The sequence below is a fragment of the Cimex lectularius genome, unplaced genomic scaffold, assembly GCF_000648675.2.
Source record: "Cimex lectularius strain Harlan isolate CLEC.00 unplaced genomic scaffold, Clec_2.1 scaffold8, whole genome shotgun sequence".
In the NCBI taxonomy this organism is placed as follows: domain Eukaryota; kingdom Metazoa; phylum Arthropoda; class Insecta; order Hemiptera; family Cimicidae; genus Cimex; species Cimex lectularius.
In genome coordinates, this window is record NW_019392656.1 from 3,471,410 (window position 1) to 3,490,345 (window position 18,936).

The 18,936-nt window shown below is 34.3% G+C and overlaps 1 protein-coding gene across 1 annotated transcript; it reads right to left on the bottom strand.

Annotated features, from left to right (window-relative positions):
- Positions 1-11,179: 11,179 nt before the first annotated feature.
- LOC106664676 (synaptic vesicle glycoprotein 2B-like) lies at positions 11,180-18,557 on the bottom strand. Its single transcript, XM_014390609.2, has 13 exons — positions 18,399-18,557; positions 15,911-16,098; positions 15,707-15,854; positions 15,471-15,648; positions 15,252-15,400; positions 15,026-15,195; positions 14,225-14,359; positions 12,820-12,908; positions 12,631-12,700; positions 12,351-12,565; positions 12,071-12,288; positions 11,855-12,014; positions 11,180-11,795 (listed from the first exon to the last, which is right to left on the bottom strand). The coding sequence occupies exons 2-13, from the start codon at positions 16,094-16,096 to the stop codon at positions 11,639-11,641; spliced, it is 1,875 nt and encodes a 624-aa protein (XP_014246095.1). The 5' UTR covers positions 16,097-16,098; positions 18,399-18,557; the 3' UTR covers positions 11,180-11,638.
- Between the last annotated feature and the right edge of the window lie 379 nt (positions 18,558-18,936).

The window sequence follows — 18,936 nt, forward strand, 5'->3', positions numbered from 1 at the left end:
CACAAAAACTTTTTAAAATGTTATATAGTTTTTCGCACTTAAACAACAGATTTTTAATATGCACGTTCCAAGAAAGTTTCTTATTTATAAATAAACCCAAAAATTTTACATTGTGCTTTACTGGAAATTGATAGACATTTAGAGTTTCGAAATCAGCCAAAGGAATTGAGCGTTTGTTGGTGAAGGGACATAGCACAGATTTCTGTTGTGAAATTTCTAACCCGTTTCTTTCCAACCACTTAGATAAAATTTCGGTGATCTCCCTGATAGCCTGTTTGCATGCATCAATTGATTTTCCGATCGCATATAAGCATATGTCGTCTGCATATTGTGCTAACTTGACTTCGTTTGAAATAATTGACTCTAAATCCGCTACGTAAATAGCATAAAGTAAAGGGCTTAAAATGCCGCCTTGTGGAAGGCCTTTATATGGACGCCTTGGGCCATAACTAATTCCATCAATGCAGAAATAAAGTTCTCTATCTCTACGATCACGGAATAATCAGTGAATAACGGTCACTAAACGCCACACATTAAAATGTAGCATAAATACATTATTGTAGCAATAATAAATATTGCTACATAGAATAGAAGGAGTTTAAGAGGCGGAGAGAATATTTCCCAGGGATATAAATTATTTTTTATTGAATCGTTCATCCAGGAATTGAAATACATCCAGGAGGCGTTGGCCAGTTTTATTTTCCTGTCGGTCTCGTTTCGGCATCTCGCAGTCTTCAAAGAGCGATAGTTCATGGTATTGTGCCCTTTGTGTAAACCTTCAAATTCGGCTAAATGGCTTTAAGGGGAAAGGAGGAAAGGGATTATCTCTTTTTTCCCAAGGCGGTTGACTTTGTGTTCTTAAGAGTCAGTACAGTGTACTTACGCCTTGTCGGTTTCTGTTTGTTCTGCTGTGAATCCCGCGCCAATTGGAATTTGTATTAATTTTTAAATTAAATGTATTCAAATGATATATGAAACGGAAATTTAGTTTGATACAGTTTTAAAGGTAAATCGTCCGGGTCTCGTGGTCCGCAACTGTCGGGTTGTAAGGACATTGCAATAACCATCCCTAACCATCTAGTTATAAAAAATTTCTCCAACATTTTATTACCAAACACACAATAGTTATACATGGCATTTCGTAATTTACAATTGTTTATGTTCATAAAAGCATGGCTTCATTAATGGCAAATTTATAACAACACAGATATACACTTTCACAGATTAGGAATCTATTTTAATTAAATCTTGAAGAAGACGCGGTTTTCGAAGGTCTCGAGAAGGTTCTCAATGTTAAATTTTGTATTTAACGGCTACAGTTACTTGAAGAAGTTTCCAAACGATTTTTTTGCTAATTTTTCGTGGATGAATTCCTAGATAGTTGGCCATTAGCTCAAAGGTAGTGCTGAATTGCAAAACTAAACAGATTTGGTACGCAAAAAAATACACCCCCTGCTGGTTACCGGACATGACCGGAGCTATTCCTGCTGAGAAGACATGAGTCCTTTTGTGGCATACGGATTCACACCATCAATGAGTGTCTTAGATAAAAGGAAAAAAATGAAAATACTGTGGAATTCTCTCATTGGACATAAACAATCCAAGAACCGTCTTGTAAATTTTGGAAAGAAAGAAACAACATAATGCATAAAAGAAAGTAGGAAAAAATTGCGAATACTAACAGGAACTGGAGGCTGAATGGACATCTGGAGAAGATTGGTGTAATCCAACAGGGCACATGTAGACTGCAAAGAAACACGGGAAACACCAACTCACCTACTAATGGTGTTATAGTACTCTCGCCCGCAGGAGGAATGTGTTTTGGGATGTACAATGTGACCGTAGAAGAAATTCAACCACTGTGACCGGACCTACTAATCAAGTTCCTTGATGGACTTACGATAAGACTCACCGATGTGCTATAAGCTCAGAACGAGGGGTACAATAGTTCACAATGGTATACCATTCAGTTTATTCAACCATGTAAATAAATTCATTTAGATTTAGTGGTCTAATTGACCAAATTACTTATCTCAAGTAAGTATTTTATGTAAGGCCTTGCTTGAGACGAAAAAGTTATTGTCACGAGTGGGAACCCACGACCTTAGGCTTTATACGCCGCTGCTCTAGCCACTTGAATTATAATATGTGGGTTCGAATCCAGGTCGAGACTCTTACTTTTTCAACGCAACCAAGACCTTACATAAAAAGGATAATTAATTGAAATAATGTAAATAAAGTTGAGTGTACTTTTTTAACGTTTGCGTTCTTTTGAGATTACTATGTGCCGCACTTTCCCATACTTCACTGCCATAGGTGAATAGCGGTCTGAAAATTACTTCGTACAGGTTTGGCATATATTTGGTTTTTAATTTTGACTTTCAGTTGATAAATGAAAAAGCATACTAGGTTTTCCATGTGTTCCATTTAATTTTTTATGTTATGGCTTAAGTAGATCGTTAATGTGTGGTGGTTAGCGACCGTTAGTCATTGATTATTCGGAGATAGTGAGATGCGGTCTGGTGTGACGTAGGTTTTAGAAAAACATTTTCTTTATCGTGCCAACGTTTCGATCTTTATTGAGATCATCTTCAGGGCTCAAAGTGTTTGTTTTCTAAGTAGATGTGTCATTTTTGTGTGTCGTGTTGTGTCTTGTGGGCACTCTCAACAGGGCACACAAGAATGAAACATCTACACGGACAACAAACACTTGAGCCCTGAAGATGATCTCAATAAAGATCGAAACGTTGGCACGATAAAGACAATTTTTTTTCTAAAACCTACATCACGCCAGACCGTATCTCACGATCTCCGAACAAATCGTTAATGCTAAATAAATACAGCTTCGTCTTTTTTTATTCCATGGGAGCAGTTCGTTTTTTATTTTTATTTTGGGTGGTTCATGCATGTGAAGATTTGCGCATATATAAATCAGTAATCAGTTATTCAAAATGAAATTTTCCCTAAAAACCTGTTATCTTTTATTGGCCAGCAGTTGGTACATGAAAATCAAAGAAAAACTATAATTAGAGGAAGATTAAATTTGTTGAAATTTATTTCCGAATTTATTATTATGTAATCTGATTTCTCAATCGATCGAAATATCCACGGATGTACATAAATCAACATATTTGATGAATAATAGAAATAGAATACAGTCGTGAAATTTTAACAAAAGTGGTGGAATTTTTAATTGAAAAAGGTTGAAATTTAGCAGAGCGGTGCTCCAGAATGGGAGAAATGGCTTCTAATAAATTCTCAATTCTTAACTTAATATCCCGACGCCATGAAATGTTCCGGGAGGACCGAGTCCAATTTGTTTCCCTACGGCTTTAAATCTGTGGGACGAGACGTAAAAAGCCTCCGGCGGCGGAGTAAAAAGTGCCCGGGTGGGTGAATCATTGAGGAAGACGGAGGTGTAAAGTATAATTGAAGTGAGCGGATTGCCGGCTCTAATCCTGTTAAGGGGTCGCTCCCTCAGGCCATAACGTCCCTTATTGGCTGAAAGTTGCATGCTGCCCAACCCGGCGACATACACCTCACCGCACAATTATGTCTCCCGTGTGACTTCACCACGATTCCCTTGTTTAATTTTTCTGAACCGGCGGTCCTGCGTTCCCGGCCAGGCGCCCTGAAGAGTCAATAACTAACGCTGACCGAGTTCATTTCAATTCAGCACATCGCTTTTTACTCTCTGGGCGTGTGGCTCGATCGATTTTCCTTTTTAATTGCAGCTGTTTCGATAGGTACTTCTTTAGATCCACTCCCTCTTCTTCTCATCGGACCAAACCAATTATTCCGCAAGGTACTGTTATTAACACGACACTGCCATATTGCCCTCTAATCCCCTGATCCAGCCAATGGTCACCAAAATATTCAGAATCAGCTCTACTCATTAGAGCTACGGTTTTCAAAATGGTGTATCAAACTTAATACAATAAAACCTCTCCAGATAAACCTCACCTTCCACTCCATCACTCTTCCACCATTCTATTCCTCTTCCTGTCAAAATCCACTACTTTTTGGGGTAAGATCCATAATAACAAGGGGGACTTGATGTCTTTTTGAAATTTGATTGTTGGATCTTTGTGAGAGTTCTTCCTGAGGTCATGTTACCTGTAGCTTGGTGGCTTCTCATCCAAATTATCATTTGACATGAAAAGAACACCATGCTTAAACCACTAAGAACTTACAAACTTGAACTTTAGGGTTGTTGCTACCCTTTCAACCCTAATCATCTACAGGCCTGACAATCACGAATTCTAAGATCCATTGTTTAGACACTTCTATCGATGATGACTTCTCCCTTTTATAAAAGTATTTGCTAGAATCGTGTAAAAATTCAATTAGAATACATTCTACCCGCTCACTTCTTTTCAGTCCTCCTTAAATATCGGATTTTTCGTCAACAAACAACTTAGCAGGAAAACGACTTAAAAGGACAAAATTGAACCGAGACAACCCCCTACTTTTTGGGGGAAGATCGATAACAAGGGGGACTTGACGTCTTTTTGAAATTTGATTGTAGGATCTTTGTGAGAGTTCTTCCTGAGGTAATGTTACCTGTTGCTTGGTCGTTTCTCATCGCCAATTAATACATTAATGAAACAGCTTTGTTCAATAATGAGTCAAACTGACTTAGCATATACCTCACAACATAATTAATTACATGTCATCAAGAAATCAGACCAGGACGGCCAAAAACGACCCTCTGCAGTTTCATCACCACAAATAAATCTCAAAATGATTCCTTAATTGTAGTTCTTTAGGGTAAAGTTTTCACAATTAAAACAGTGTTTTGATCTTAAATCGATGTGCTAGTTGATTTTGTATTGGTACATAGGCAATACCAACTTGGCTCGGTCCTCTTTGTATGTAGCATTTATTTAAAGATTTCAGCAGCAGCTGCAGTTACATATCGAATTTACAAGTTTAAATTGACATTGGGCAATTTAAGGATGAAGTAGCCTTTTGCATTATGGGGTGATGATGTAACATCTATCGTATGGCGTATTTGGCAAATCCATTGTCGAATTTTGCTAGGTACTTCCAGGTACGTATCAGGCTAACTTGTATTTAACTCAACTTGAGTAAAACCTGTTAACTGACATCTTGATTTATCTGTAAGGCGCGTGTCACTTTTTGAGTGGTTCGCCTGTGTTTTTTACCGTTTTTATGTCCATTTCCCAGGTTCAAATGTCGAAGCGACAGATCTAACCAGCAATATTGAAATGAATCACTCCTAAGACCTTATCGAAAATCACGCAACAAAGATTTCCTCAGTGGAAGACGAATTTGGTAAAATTAATGTAAATAAGGTATATAAAGATCCTTAGTGCCGGGCCTTGTAGTACGCCGGAAAACAATGACAATCTCTATCTTACAGGCTACCATTTCGCTTTAAAAAAAATCTAAACGTTTCTGATGATTTTCTGAACGCATAGTTCATGGCGTTTATCCACTTAGTCGTTTGTTTATCAGTTATAATAATGGAAAAAGCCAAATTATATATCAGTATTCATAACGAACATAAAAACATCTCAATAAATCAGAGACATACAAAACTAAGACAAAGACTAAAAACCATAATCTAGGCGAACCTCTGAAGATTTTTGGCAATTTGTCTGAAAGAAAGAACCGAGAATAGGCAATAGATTACAAGACACCAAACTACAGGTTCATCACCCCAAGACACGTGAATTGAGGTCCTGAGGTTTTTTTATTTTCTTTTTTAAACGGGTGTATTTTAAATACGAGGTTATACGAACCCATCTTTATTCATGGGTGTTGAGACCCGTGAGGATCTTCAACGTCCGGACTTATCCCCGAGGGGACTTCTCAGACGCCCAGCGTTCTCAAAGAGAACACCGGAAGATTTTACATGCATAGACTTCTCATATCCCTTGGCTAGCGAGATGGTGCAATGTTAACCAAGTTCAGAAGTGCCCATCCATACATGTGCCTTGAAAAAGGCAGTTTTGTGGTTTCCGGCACAGTCTATAAGCCGTGCCTTTCATCACCCCCGGAGAGATAGAGAAGGCACTCTATCTCCGGCTCCGGTTGGCCGGTACCCTCCAGCTAAGGTACAATTTGTTTACAAACCACGACCACCACGAGTCCAACCTCAATCAGTAGAGCCGCTTGGATACTCTACTCCCGTGGTTCAGTATTATTTTAAGGTGGGACTGATCGCCCACCAGTAGTTCATACGAAACCCCTACTGATGCACCCGTTGCCTGAGAGGTGCGGGTTCAGTAACCTAGGAAGCCTCTGCCAAAGCAGAGGGGGGAAGGTAGGGAAAGGAAAGGGGTAAGAAAGGATAGGGAATTTTGCCTCCATCATTGATTGATTACCCCCAGGCACCAGGGTTGATGGTCAGACTTTGCCTGGGCCCACAAAGAAGGTGTCCCTGTGGATAGAGGTTATACGAACCCTGAAAAAGCCCTTTATAAGTAACTCGGGTTTGAACTCAGCTGGATTCGAACCCAGGACTTTACCGTATAGTGATGCCCGCCTAGTCAACGCTTACCGTTGCGCCCCCCCCCTCAAGGGCCTTTAAATAACCTTTTTTTAGATCAACGAATTCTTAAGGTGGTTGTCATTTTAGACTTTGTTTATCAGTAATATAAAAATAAATAAACAAATTATTTATCAGTTTTTATAAGGAAATTAAATTGGTATCGAAATAAAGCAGAGGCAGACAGAGCTACAAGACCACAAGCCATAATATTATAAAAGGGGCACTATTGACAAAATTACACTCAGGCGAACCTCCGAATATAGCGAAATTACGGTAACTTGTTTGAAATACCAAAAGAAACCAGGATAGGCTGTTCAGGAGGATCTGAAGCCGCCAAGCTACATTATCACCCAGACACGTGAATTGAAGATCTAATGGCCTTCAAATAACCTTTTTCTTAGAACTACGAATTCTTAAGGTGGTTCATATTTCAGACTTTGTTTATTAGTAACATAAAAATAAATAAATTATTTATCAGTTTTTATAAGGAAATTAAACGGGTTTCTCAATAAAGCAAAGGCAGACAAAACCAAAAGACCACAAACCATAAACTTATAAAAGGGACACTTTTGACAAAATAACACTCAGGCCAGCCTAGGATGGGCTGAACAGGATGATCTGAAGCCACCAAGCTGCAGGTTCACCACCCAGACACGGGAATTGAAGATCTAAAGACCTTAAATTAACCTTTTTCATAAGTCAAACCAAAATTTGCAGAAAATATTAATTAAGTACTCCTTTTGTATTGTGTCTCAGCGTTTTATTGTTAAGTTATAAACACAGATCATAGACGTACTTGAAAGAGCTGTGCAACTATGGACAAAACTGGATCACTTCGCATGTTGTTACAAATCCGACCCATTATTACAATTCAAAAATAAGTGAATAGAAAAATAAATAAAAAATGTATTTTGATTAACCAAATTCCTTTTCATGCATGTATAAAACGGATGGGCGGAAACAGAGAGTTTAGAGGGTTGGGGTCTGACTTGATCAGAAGGTGCCGTAAAAAGGAGGACCCGAGGGATGGAATGAATAAAATAATAGGAGAGGGAGAGTTGTTTACGGCGAGGGCCGCCCTTTTTATTGGCTGTTATTCCTTATGCCGCAGTCGCCTTGGGAAATACAGGCTGTGACATCAAGGTCCGGATCTATCACCCTCCTTTTCCACCCCCGTCCCTTAATAATACATCACTCAACCAGACCTCGACCGACAATCTAACCCTTTTTTTTACTCACTCTTCGCTGCCCTTTTTTCCTATTTACATTAGCTATTCGGCAGAGCTAATTAAATCCTTCTGGAAACTGAACTTGGGAGATTTCTTCTTGGGGTCTGCAGAGTGATAAACCTGCAGTGTCGTTTCCAATCATTTTGGTCTGCTTCATAGTTTCTTCAGTCTTTCAGACACGTTCGGCCTTTCGCCATCATCAGTAGTTGTTCTCTGAAGCTGAAGCTTTCCAAAGTATGATGACCTTTCTATTGACATCCATACAAAACGCATAAAAACATACATATATAAGCACTATTAACAATTTAGGTTTTTGGTTCATTCTTACTACAACCTAGCATTAAAAATTAAATATAAAACCTTACAAAACCACAAATAACTTCAAATGACTTTATTATTTAAAAGTTGAGACATTGACGAACTGCGCCCAATAGTCTGAACATATGTTGTTAACATACCAATCTCTAGATGAATAGATCAAAATGAGGTCATTAGCAAAAAATAACATTGTTTGGTTGTATATTTTTTTGGCGGGTGGTTTAGAAGAAAAGACAACCAGATTATTTACCTATTTGCATTAGCTATCCTGCACTCTGCAGGTCTGCCTTTTAAATCAAATTCAAAGCCCTTCAAAATCGTTTTTGCAAAGCTGAACTTTCCAGATTTTCCAAACAGTGAAGTCCTATCCATTGAAATGACAAAAGGCCGGAAAACCTAGGCAGACCAAAATTATTGGTAAGAACCAAATAAAAATTAAAATGAATGGGCAGAACAAGAAGACTATGATGAAAGTGTTGTCAATATAAAAAATTGGCATTGTTGAATATTTTGTTGCTTTTGTGTTTCAAAATTTTATTTTTGGACACTACAAAAGCCTGCCAGCTGTTTACTTATTTTTATTAGTTACCCAACAGGTCCTTAAGACTTTCAAAGTCATTTTGGCAAAGCTGAACTTCCCAAACTGTAATGATCTTTGTGCATAATTTTTTCGCTCTAGGTAACAGTTTTTTGAATTATTTTTGCTCCTGTTTGTTAAATGTTAACTTTCAGCTTATTTGGCATTTTTTAGACCTATTAAGCAGTATACCAAAGAGTCTAGAGCTAAAAGTTTCACTATCTGGCCTGAATTAAAGATGGCCTAAATCTAGTTCAATAGAATTTCAATTTTCAGGCCACCATTTGAATTCTGAAAATTTTGAATGTTAATTTAAAGTTAATAATATATTGCATGAATTCCTGAGAATCATAACTTGTCATTCTGTAAATTGACATTGCGTATTATTTACATTACACTTGCAAGCCTACATCGAGATTTAAAATTGGAATTTTTTTACCCTTTTGCTTACGAAAAAAATTTCTTCTGTAATTTTTTTCAGGTTTATTGTGAGATTTCACTGTGTGGTCATGCAGACAAGTTGAAGATTGCAAAATGCTGAACAGCATCTGACAGAATGACTTAGCAGGGATAGGTTTATCAAAATGATTAGTAACGATAAAACTATTAATCTTATACCAAGCAAAATAATATTTTACATATTTTTATATCTCCTGTACTTTAAATCCTGATGTTTGGCTGGTATAACAAAAGAGAGTGTTATTTTCTGGCAAATTAGGTGCTGTGAATAATATAATAAATAATTAAGATCATTTCTTTAAACATAATAATAAATCATAAAAAATGCATGTATTATCAAAAATATACAGAATTTTTAATATGATGGACTACAATGTATAATTACAGGAGTCTGCAACGGCAGAGGTGCCTGGAGTGCCAGAGTTTTGAAAAAAAGCCTATTTTTAAGAATCCAGCAGCCTTGAGTTCAAACATGGGCCCTTTACCTTACTGGGATGTCGCCATATCAACGCTAAAGTTAAAACTGTTGTGGCCCCAAAATGAGTACAAATTGCTTTAACAACTATGGTAATTACAGCTCTAGGTTGCCATGAAATTGTATATTATAATTTATAAGTCTATATTATAAAAAATACATTAACAATAAATGAGGCCTTTGGGAACCCACTACATTAGGGTACCAGCAAGTAAATAATCAAACTTTTCTTTAAATGCTTTATTGAAAACAATACAACATCATAATGCTGATTTAAATTAAAAACATAAATAAACTTCAATTAATTAACAAAAAATAACATTATTCAATTATTATTTAAACATTTCAAGAAATTAACAGACAAAATGCAGAAGCGTGTTAGCCAAGCTGGTTTTTTCCTTCTTTCTTGCGATCAACAGCTCTTAGACAGGACGGAAATTTAAATCAAATACCCACTACAATTCTAGTTTAATTATGACTAGAAATAGATTCAAAATATATCTCAAAGCAACTTGGTTATTAAAGTAACCCGTGATATGTATTATAGAGTGACAAAATGAAAATTGTATATTAACAGGTAATAAAATAATACAATAAAATTATATTTCATCACAGTAACCACTAAAGACTATTATTTACATTTCCTTGATGTTCATGATATTAAATGTTAAAAAATTACTTTTAAATTTTCTAATTTTTATGTAATTCATTAAAGATTTCATTATTAAAACAGTGAATGTTATTTTTTTTTGTTAGTATAATATCTAAAAGGACTAATTATAATAAAGTTATAATGTCCAATGGTTCTCAAAAGTGGAAATGGGAAATTGGAAACAGGCAAAATAGAATTGCACGTTCTAATAGAGAAACCACTTTTCTGGCAAGACGTCACATACAGGCACTTCTTTATTTCCATTGCACACTGTCTTGCCAGCCTTTAATTTAATTCACTTAAAATAATTTAATATGTACAACTTATTTTCTATTTAAACAAAACAGGTGTGCTGGCAAACAATTGAAAAAAAAAAAAAAAAAAGAGAGAGAGAGAGAAAGTTAAACAGTTAAAACATTTTTGCATTAATGTACACAAAAATACATAAACTTTTAACCTTTTGGCTGTTTATTTATTTTTTAAATCTTATTAAATGTGTACCAAGAAACTAGAAATATTGCACATTCTAAACATTATTTTTCACATAAGTTTTCAATGTTTATTTTTCAAGTTTAATCTATTCGATGTATGTACATAATATGGCAATGATTTTTTAAATAGTTTAAAATCATTAATCAAATTTAATTTAATAGTTGATCCCCTACGTTCTTTTCTCAAATTATATAGTGAATTGCTAAAGCGTTAGCACATAACGAAAAAATTTTGGCTGTAGCACGTTATGAGCGTTGTTTTCTTTTTTCATCAAATATTAGCTACATTGTAATAATTACACATACGTGGACCGAAAAATGAGTATGAGAATATAAAATACTACTGTTACTGTGTGATGGACAATATTTGTCTTCTTGTCATTTCGTTTAATTGAATTTTCTCTGAATTCTAATCTGGTGTTCAAATTTTCAAAAATAACTTGATCTCACTAAATTTATTTAATCTCTCACTTACAAACACTCTCCCATAATTTAAGGCAAAAAAAAATTTCCTATCTTTCAAAAAACCATGAGTTGGGTTTTTTTTGTCAATATTTATTAAAAAGTGTGGTTATTATTATTTTCATTTTATTTTTTATTAATAGTAAAGACTAGCTTTTTTTTCAGATTGAAACTAGAAGTTCAATAATTCAATCGCATGCATAAGTAATTTCAGTTAAAAGTTTTACTTCCTTGTTTGGGAATTCGATTCGTATTCTACTTTATAATTCCTGCTTTTATCTGACTTTTTTTCCAAATTTAAGATTTTAGGTTTTTATTTAGAATTTTCTCCTATCAGTCTTGGGATTGTTTCGTTATGATTAATTTGGTTCTTTACTTATCGACATAGGCTCAGTGAATTTTCATCCACAATTGAAACCCAAGCAAACCAACTGAACAAATACCAGATTCAAAGTTTACATCAAGTTGTGTGATGTGTCTGGCATGCGGAAAAGCGCAACACCACCGACCAGGAGTGACAGCACAGAACCAGGTACAACCATGAAATTATGGAACATTGAGCAAAGACCCATTCCCCTGAACCAGGCAAAGCAAAGTCCAAATCCAGTCGCCCTGAAAATATTTTAAATAGAATAATAAACATAAATACGAATTTTAAATAAAACTTGTACCTCAAATGAACCGGGAAAGCTTCCACAGTTATAATATTAACTGCATTGAAGGCAAACAAAAATACAAGGGACCAGACAAAATCAAAAATTAGTAGAGACGTTGTATCAGTGAAGAGCCAGCAGGCCAAAGAACCAATGCTGCAAAGCAGCATTCCAACAACTAAAAGAAAAAAAAATTATTTCATATATATTACATTCAGGGCAATAAATACCAACCTCCAACTGTTGACCTTTTTAGATTATAGAAGCAAGCAGATGAAAAAAGAAATACGGCAAAAGGACAAAGAAGTTTAACTATGTTCTCTGTTATAAGGTCTGATTGCCTTAATTTAAAGTCAAGATCTGTTCTGCATTGAGCCTCAACGTTCATTACCGTGTTGTTTATCAATGTGCAATTCACAAACCTGTCAGGCGTGAAGTCTGTGTCTATAAAGCTAAAATAATAATGAAGAAATGAGCAATATTCAATTTACACTCCTTTAAAATTAAATTTTACCTTGAACCCATTATAAACGACTCCCTGAAATATGTCTTACTCGAAAGTATGTTTGTAAATGAAACTTCTGTTATGTTGCAACTCTGAAATGTGATGTGTGAGAGTGTTAAGTGTGCAAAAGTGCTTAAATGAAACGACACATTTTCAAAACGGATGTTTTCCATGTTTGAGACGTACAAGTGTCCGACTTCTTCAGTCCCTTCTTCTATTTGCACCTGGTGGTGGAGAAAAATAAATACAACAAAGATCTTTATATGGTAAAAATCTAAAATGTAAATACTTTGGAATTGTATTCTTCATCAGCAAGCTCTTGTATCCGTGTCGGAACCCAAATACTTAATCCATAATAGCTGCATAATTAACAATGGGAACATTTTGTAAACATCTAATACGGTGGACATAATTTCATTTGTCATCATAATTTGACATTGTGTTTAATAATCAGTAAAGTATACAAAAATTAGTTTACCTGAATCCCAACGAGGCCCAGACAAGAGAAAGTAGTACGATGGCAATACAGTTTTGGCGTAGTCCAAGTTCTTTGATTGAATCGAAAAACTAAACAGGCAAATATATTCGCTGTGATACATTGTAATGAGACAAAGACTGACACTAGTACTGTCTGGCAAGCATATTTTGAAAATCAGAGAGAATAGGCTTGACATTAAGGTAGCTATTGCACAAATATAGCTAGAAAACGAGACTGGGGAAATTTTTAAATGTGCTGAGGAGCCAAGATGTGGCTCGAAATTCATTTACAATATGACCAAATGGAAAAAATGGCTGATTGATTCAACAAATCCACATAATTAATAGAGCAGTTGAACAATCACTTGTCTACAAAACATAGGTTGAGTTTAACTTCTGTAACCCATATTTTTTATTTGTTTTTATTTTCATTTTTTGGTTGTGTTTTTTTTGGGGGGAGGGGAAACCACAAGGTACATAAACACGTAAACTTTTATTTTTTGCCTAGTTTCTCATGAGCTAAGCTGTCGTTTTTCTAAATAACAATGTTCGTAATAGTTTTGTGCAAATTACTTGAGAATGGTTGCTTCAAATTAAAAACTAATTGAGCTGTTAAATTCAACATCAAAAATCCTTTCAGAAAAATGTCCATCGAGGAGTATCATGCCGTTTGAAATAATTAAGCTTCTATTCGTATCCCGCTATCCTGGAGAGTTAGAATGGCTCATGAGCAATTAGACAAGAAATAAAAGTTTAAGTGTCTGAAGTTTTTTTCCCACAAAATTGACCCAATATAAATAAATATTTAAGGGGGAGACATAAGTTAAACTAATACTAAACTAAAACTAAGCAAAAATTTTTCCTATGAACCACTGGCGTCTGTGAGTGGACTTTAGCTACCTTTTGAACTTCACTGATCAACCTACTTTTGTGATGGTGAAACATTTATGCATTTAGCAGTCATAATTTACCATATTAATTATTTTAATTAATTATACTTTTAATCTAAGGTCTTGGTTGAGATGAAAAAGCAAGTGTCATGAGTGGGATTCGAACTCATGACCTTTGGCTCAATAAGCCGCTGCTCTAACCACTTGAGCTATTGGCGTATTGAGCCGAAGTTCATGGGTTCGAATCCCGCTCATGACACTTTCTTTTTGATCTCAACCAAAACCTTAGATTAAAAGTATAATTAATTAAAATTGATTAAAATGTACAGCATGAAAAACAGCTTAATTACACATGATCAAAAATATTTCTTTTGAAAGCTTCGGTCATATTGTTTCAACATTTCTGTATTTTATGCTAGCCTTCTTTTACAACCATAGAATGAATTTTATAATATAGAAACATATAAAATATAATGGAACTTGCTTGTTTGTAAAAGTTCTAGAAGAAAATTTTACCTGGTTGATGTTATAAGAAATCTGAGCCCAGACTGTTTTCGCCGGAGGAGGCTTAGGTGTTGGGACCTTGCTTGGCAGTTCAAGTTCCGTCAATTGGTACTGTGCGCTTCTTGTTGCATTCCATTTGTACATTTGCTAAACAAAAATAATGCACTATTTTAAAATATTGAAAGAACATTGTTGAAGCGATGCAATATAAAAGGAGTTTTTAAAATGGTTTGGTATTCACTTAGTTAGTTTTCAATTTAATGGATTTTTTTAATATAAAAGCCACTGACATAAATATGATGGACTAGTTAGTATTGTTGTCTTTTATAGTAAGTATAAAAGTTCTGAGTGGATTATAATTTTAAAAAAAATGTTCCAATTGAAAGTTAACATGCCTGAGAGATTAGTGTTTAAACATCTAATTGAAATATTTTGGATTCTATTTGTTTACTGGTTGGGTTTTCATCAAAATTCACAGCTTTATAACAAAGATATGTACAAAGGGAAAGAAAGGACCAACTTCTAAGTCTATGCGAGTATTCATCTACTCGATGAATTCAAACATTTGGAAAAGGTGGGTCAAAATGTAATTATTGTACATAAAGGGTGTACAATCTTAGTTTTACCTTCCCTCGCAATAAGAAATAAGTTTTATATCTTAGCCCACTATTCTGTGAATATTCTCCCAAAACCTGAAAATCAATAGGTTCGTTTTTCATCGTTCTTAAGCAATTATGTTGAAAAGACTTGAAAAGTATTTAAAAAAAATTTTTTTTAATGTTTAAAATGGCAAATTTTTGTTAGAAAACCGACCTGGTACATCATTATGGCATTAACGTCTTTCCCTGCATGCAAGAGGTATCGTACTGACTCAGAAACACAGCACAAAGATGCCAAGGCAAAAACGGTTGGTAAGCAGCTCAGTAGCAAAACTCTGTGCCAGGCACTTTGATGCTCTTTGACTTCATACATTATTTCTTCACCTGGAATGAAGAAAAAATGAGTTTGATTTCTGATTAAATATATTATTGAAGCACACCTGTCGTCGGAAGAAGAGCACTTGCAAATAGTACAACATAAGCCCCGCCAAGCGCCCAAAACAGCAAAAGAAACGATATCCTACCACGAGCTGTTTGCGGAAGAAATTCGGCAAAGTAGATACAAGCGACTGGGTAACATATTCCTAGCCTGAAATCAACAGTTTAGATTTGTCATAATTAACATTACAAAAAGTTTTACTAAAGTAATTTAATTTTACCCAAATGAGCTCCCAAACCTGGTGGTCATAAACACACCAAAAGTTGGAGTGAAAGCTGCTGCAATATTGAAAATGAGATGGATTGTCAGTGCAAAAAGTAATAAGCTTCTTCTTCCTATATGATCAGCAAGAGGGCAAGCAAGAGCACCAAGAAGAAGACCAATCATGCTTATACCACCTATTAACAATATAAATTAGTATTGACTTTATATTTATTTAAATTTACTTGTACTTACTTATCCAAGGTTTCTGTTCATCTTCAAGACACATTTCTGCTTGAATGCTCGTTTCTAGGTAAGGAGTTATAAAAACCTGGACACCATCTGCCATGAAGCAGAAACCAGCAGTGGCGCATAATAACCACTGGTACGATCCGACCCCGACCTGAAATACCACACTTTGTTTTGTTCCGTTCTATTCGATCAGATTAAAATGCCAACCTGGGTCAGGGCATCTTCGTGGAATTGGCCTAATATGTTGTGCGGCTGTGGCGGGGCTTGCTGCGGAGTGTCTTCTCCGTTGATCCCTTCTTCGTCATCGTCAATTCCCTCCCCTCGGTTCCCGCCTTCCTCAGTGTAAAGCCCCCTGTTGCTCACAAGAGCAGCCCTTTCACCATCTATTCCCATTTCTGAAAATTCGAAGTGGTGTTCATGAAAATGCAATAGTTATTTCTGAAATTAAAAGAACAAATAAGGCAGCAAAAGGTAAAATCTTCATCAATTTATAAAATACTACCAATTATTAAACTTTATATTGATTTTGGTATTTTACATAATAACCTGCTCAGTAATTTGCTAAATATTAAAAAAATTAACTAATTTATTGATTAATTTTTAAATCTGGATATTAGAAATTTTTGAAACTAATTGAAGGGTCCTGGTGAAGAATGAGATCAGTCACTTTTTGCACATAATGAGCTTGAAGTGACTGAACTATAAGATAATTAATTTGACAAAATAGCAAAGTTTACTTTTGACTTATATTTGTCATGCAGGTCCTGGTGCTGGCAGGTCATGACTTTTTAATTGAAAATATTTTGAATGAAGTATTCGGTGGTTTATATAAAACCAAGAAGGATGAACTAACTGTCTCAACTATTTTAGGTCAGCAATGTTACCCAGTCGATTGAAGAAGAATTTTTTAGCAAATTACTGAATAGGATATGTAAAATATCAAAATCAATATAAAGTTTAATAAAGTCGTTGACTCCTTGTCCACAACACCCAAAGGGTAGTTTGACGTTATGCCATCCTGCACAACCGGAATTACATTACTTTTATTTTTATATTATTATTTTCTTTTTATAACTTATTTCTTTACTAGCAAAGTGACTTAGTCCAGAGACTGAGAAAACTCACTATACGAAGGAAATATGGCAAGCCTTTGGACGAACGGCTTCAGTCCAGCCCACCCTTCTCCCTTCCCTTACCCAGCCTATATGGCAGGTGAAATTTCAAAATGAGAACCTAAGAAGGTTTTTTGCAAAATAACATTTGCACGTAAGCACCAATAATCTTTTTTTTAACGATAATGGTTTTATTTCATTTATTTATTTTTTTTTTGGTTCATCGCGAGCCCTCTCTTTCTTAGCTTTACATTTCTTTTCTTATACTAATTTCTTTTTCTGTTTCTCCGGCTGAGTATCAATATTTTATGGTGCAACAGTAACTGACTCTCTCTCTCTTTTTTTTTTTTTTTTTTTTTTTTTTTTATTACAAATCTTTTAATACAAATAGTAGTTGAGTTTGATTTGTTTATAAATTTCTGTTATTTCATACTATTTCTTATTATTCCTTCTCATTTGTTTTATATTTTTAGACATTTCTGTACTGTGAAACAATACTTACAATAGTACATTTGTATTTGTTATTTTTGAATATGTCTACATTTTTAATCATTATTATACGTATATTATTATTTAATTATTATTTATGAATAATTTAACCTCTTATAAAGCTTGTAAGTGGATACTCAAATGAATAAATAATCTTACAATTAATTAAGGTTTTCAGTTGAGATAAAAAAGTCAATGACACGAGCGGGATTCGAACCCACGATCTTCGGCTTGATACGCCGCTGCTCTACCACTTGAGCAATCGTCATAAACAATTTTAATATATTTTTTCTTTGCGGTTCAATGAAGATCAACAAGTAATAATATAGTAAAATTAATATTAGCAAACATAACCATGTTGTTTACATCCATCATCAGCATATTATTTTTTATAAAAAGACATTAAGTTAAGATATTCATATTTTACATTTTATTAAAACCGTATCTTATATTGTATTAAATTTATAATTTATTATATATTAATCCATTTATGTTTAGTGGTCCAATTGGCGATATTAATTATTCTATTTATGTAAGGTTTTGGTTGAGATGAAAAAGTCACTGTCACGAGAGGGATTTGAACCCATGACCTTCGGCTCCCCCAACTTTTTTATCTCAACCAAGACCTTACATAAAAAGAATAATTAATATTCTTATCCATATTGTATTTTAAAAGATATGACCATTTTGAATTGGTAATTTAAGTTTATTTATATATTTTTTTAAATTATTTTTAAGTAATATTTTTATAAAAAGAAAAATTTACTTGCCAACAAAACTAAAAAATATCCATTTTTCTTTTTTTAAAAATTCCGTTTAAAATAAAACATTTTTTAAAATTTAAAATCTTAATATAGCATAAATGAAAAGACATTATGGTTTTAAATGTTTTGTATGATTTATAAACTAGGAAATTGAACTTTGATACGCAGTGATCACCTAAACTTTTGAAACTTGAATCATCAAATATTACTTCTTGATGGGCTGTTTGTCATTTTATAAATAGAATAATTTCAAATTCAGGGAAGTGTAACAAAATGGAAAATGTGAGGTTTGTGCTACTTTTGTGTTCTCGATATAAATTGAAGTTTTACCTTGTCGCTATATTAGAGGAGCCGGTTGGAAACCGTTTTTGACAAATTTGCATCAAAAAACAATCAACTAATTGCACGGAATACAGGGACAATCAATGGATATTCACACATAGCCATAAGGTATTTTGAGGAAACCTAGTTAACCCAGTTATTGATTTTGTCCGAGAGAAAAGGGTGGCCCCTGCTCGAAGTGGTGAGTTCATAAAGTAGAACCACTTTCAGCTGCAAATACTCTTCTTCGAATGGTCTTTAATTATTACTGATCTCCAACTTTCATCATACAAGGGCATGGAAAATAACTATTATTGTAAATTAATTTAGCCAATATTTGATTGAGAATAAAGAACACATTTTTTTTTTCTTTTTTTGTAAAGAGCTAGTTTGTTAATATTTTTCTTTTAGATACTATACAAACAATCCTTCATTAAACCCTTTAATAATTTAAAGTAATATAATCTAAATGCGAATTTGGATGGTTAACCCCCTTTTAGCCAATATACAAATTTTTATTTATTCACCTACTTTTTAATTGTTAGAT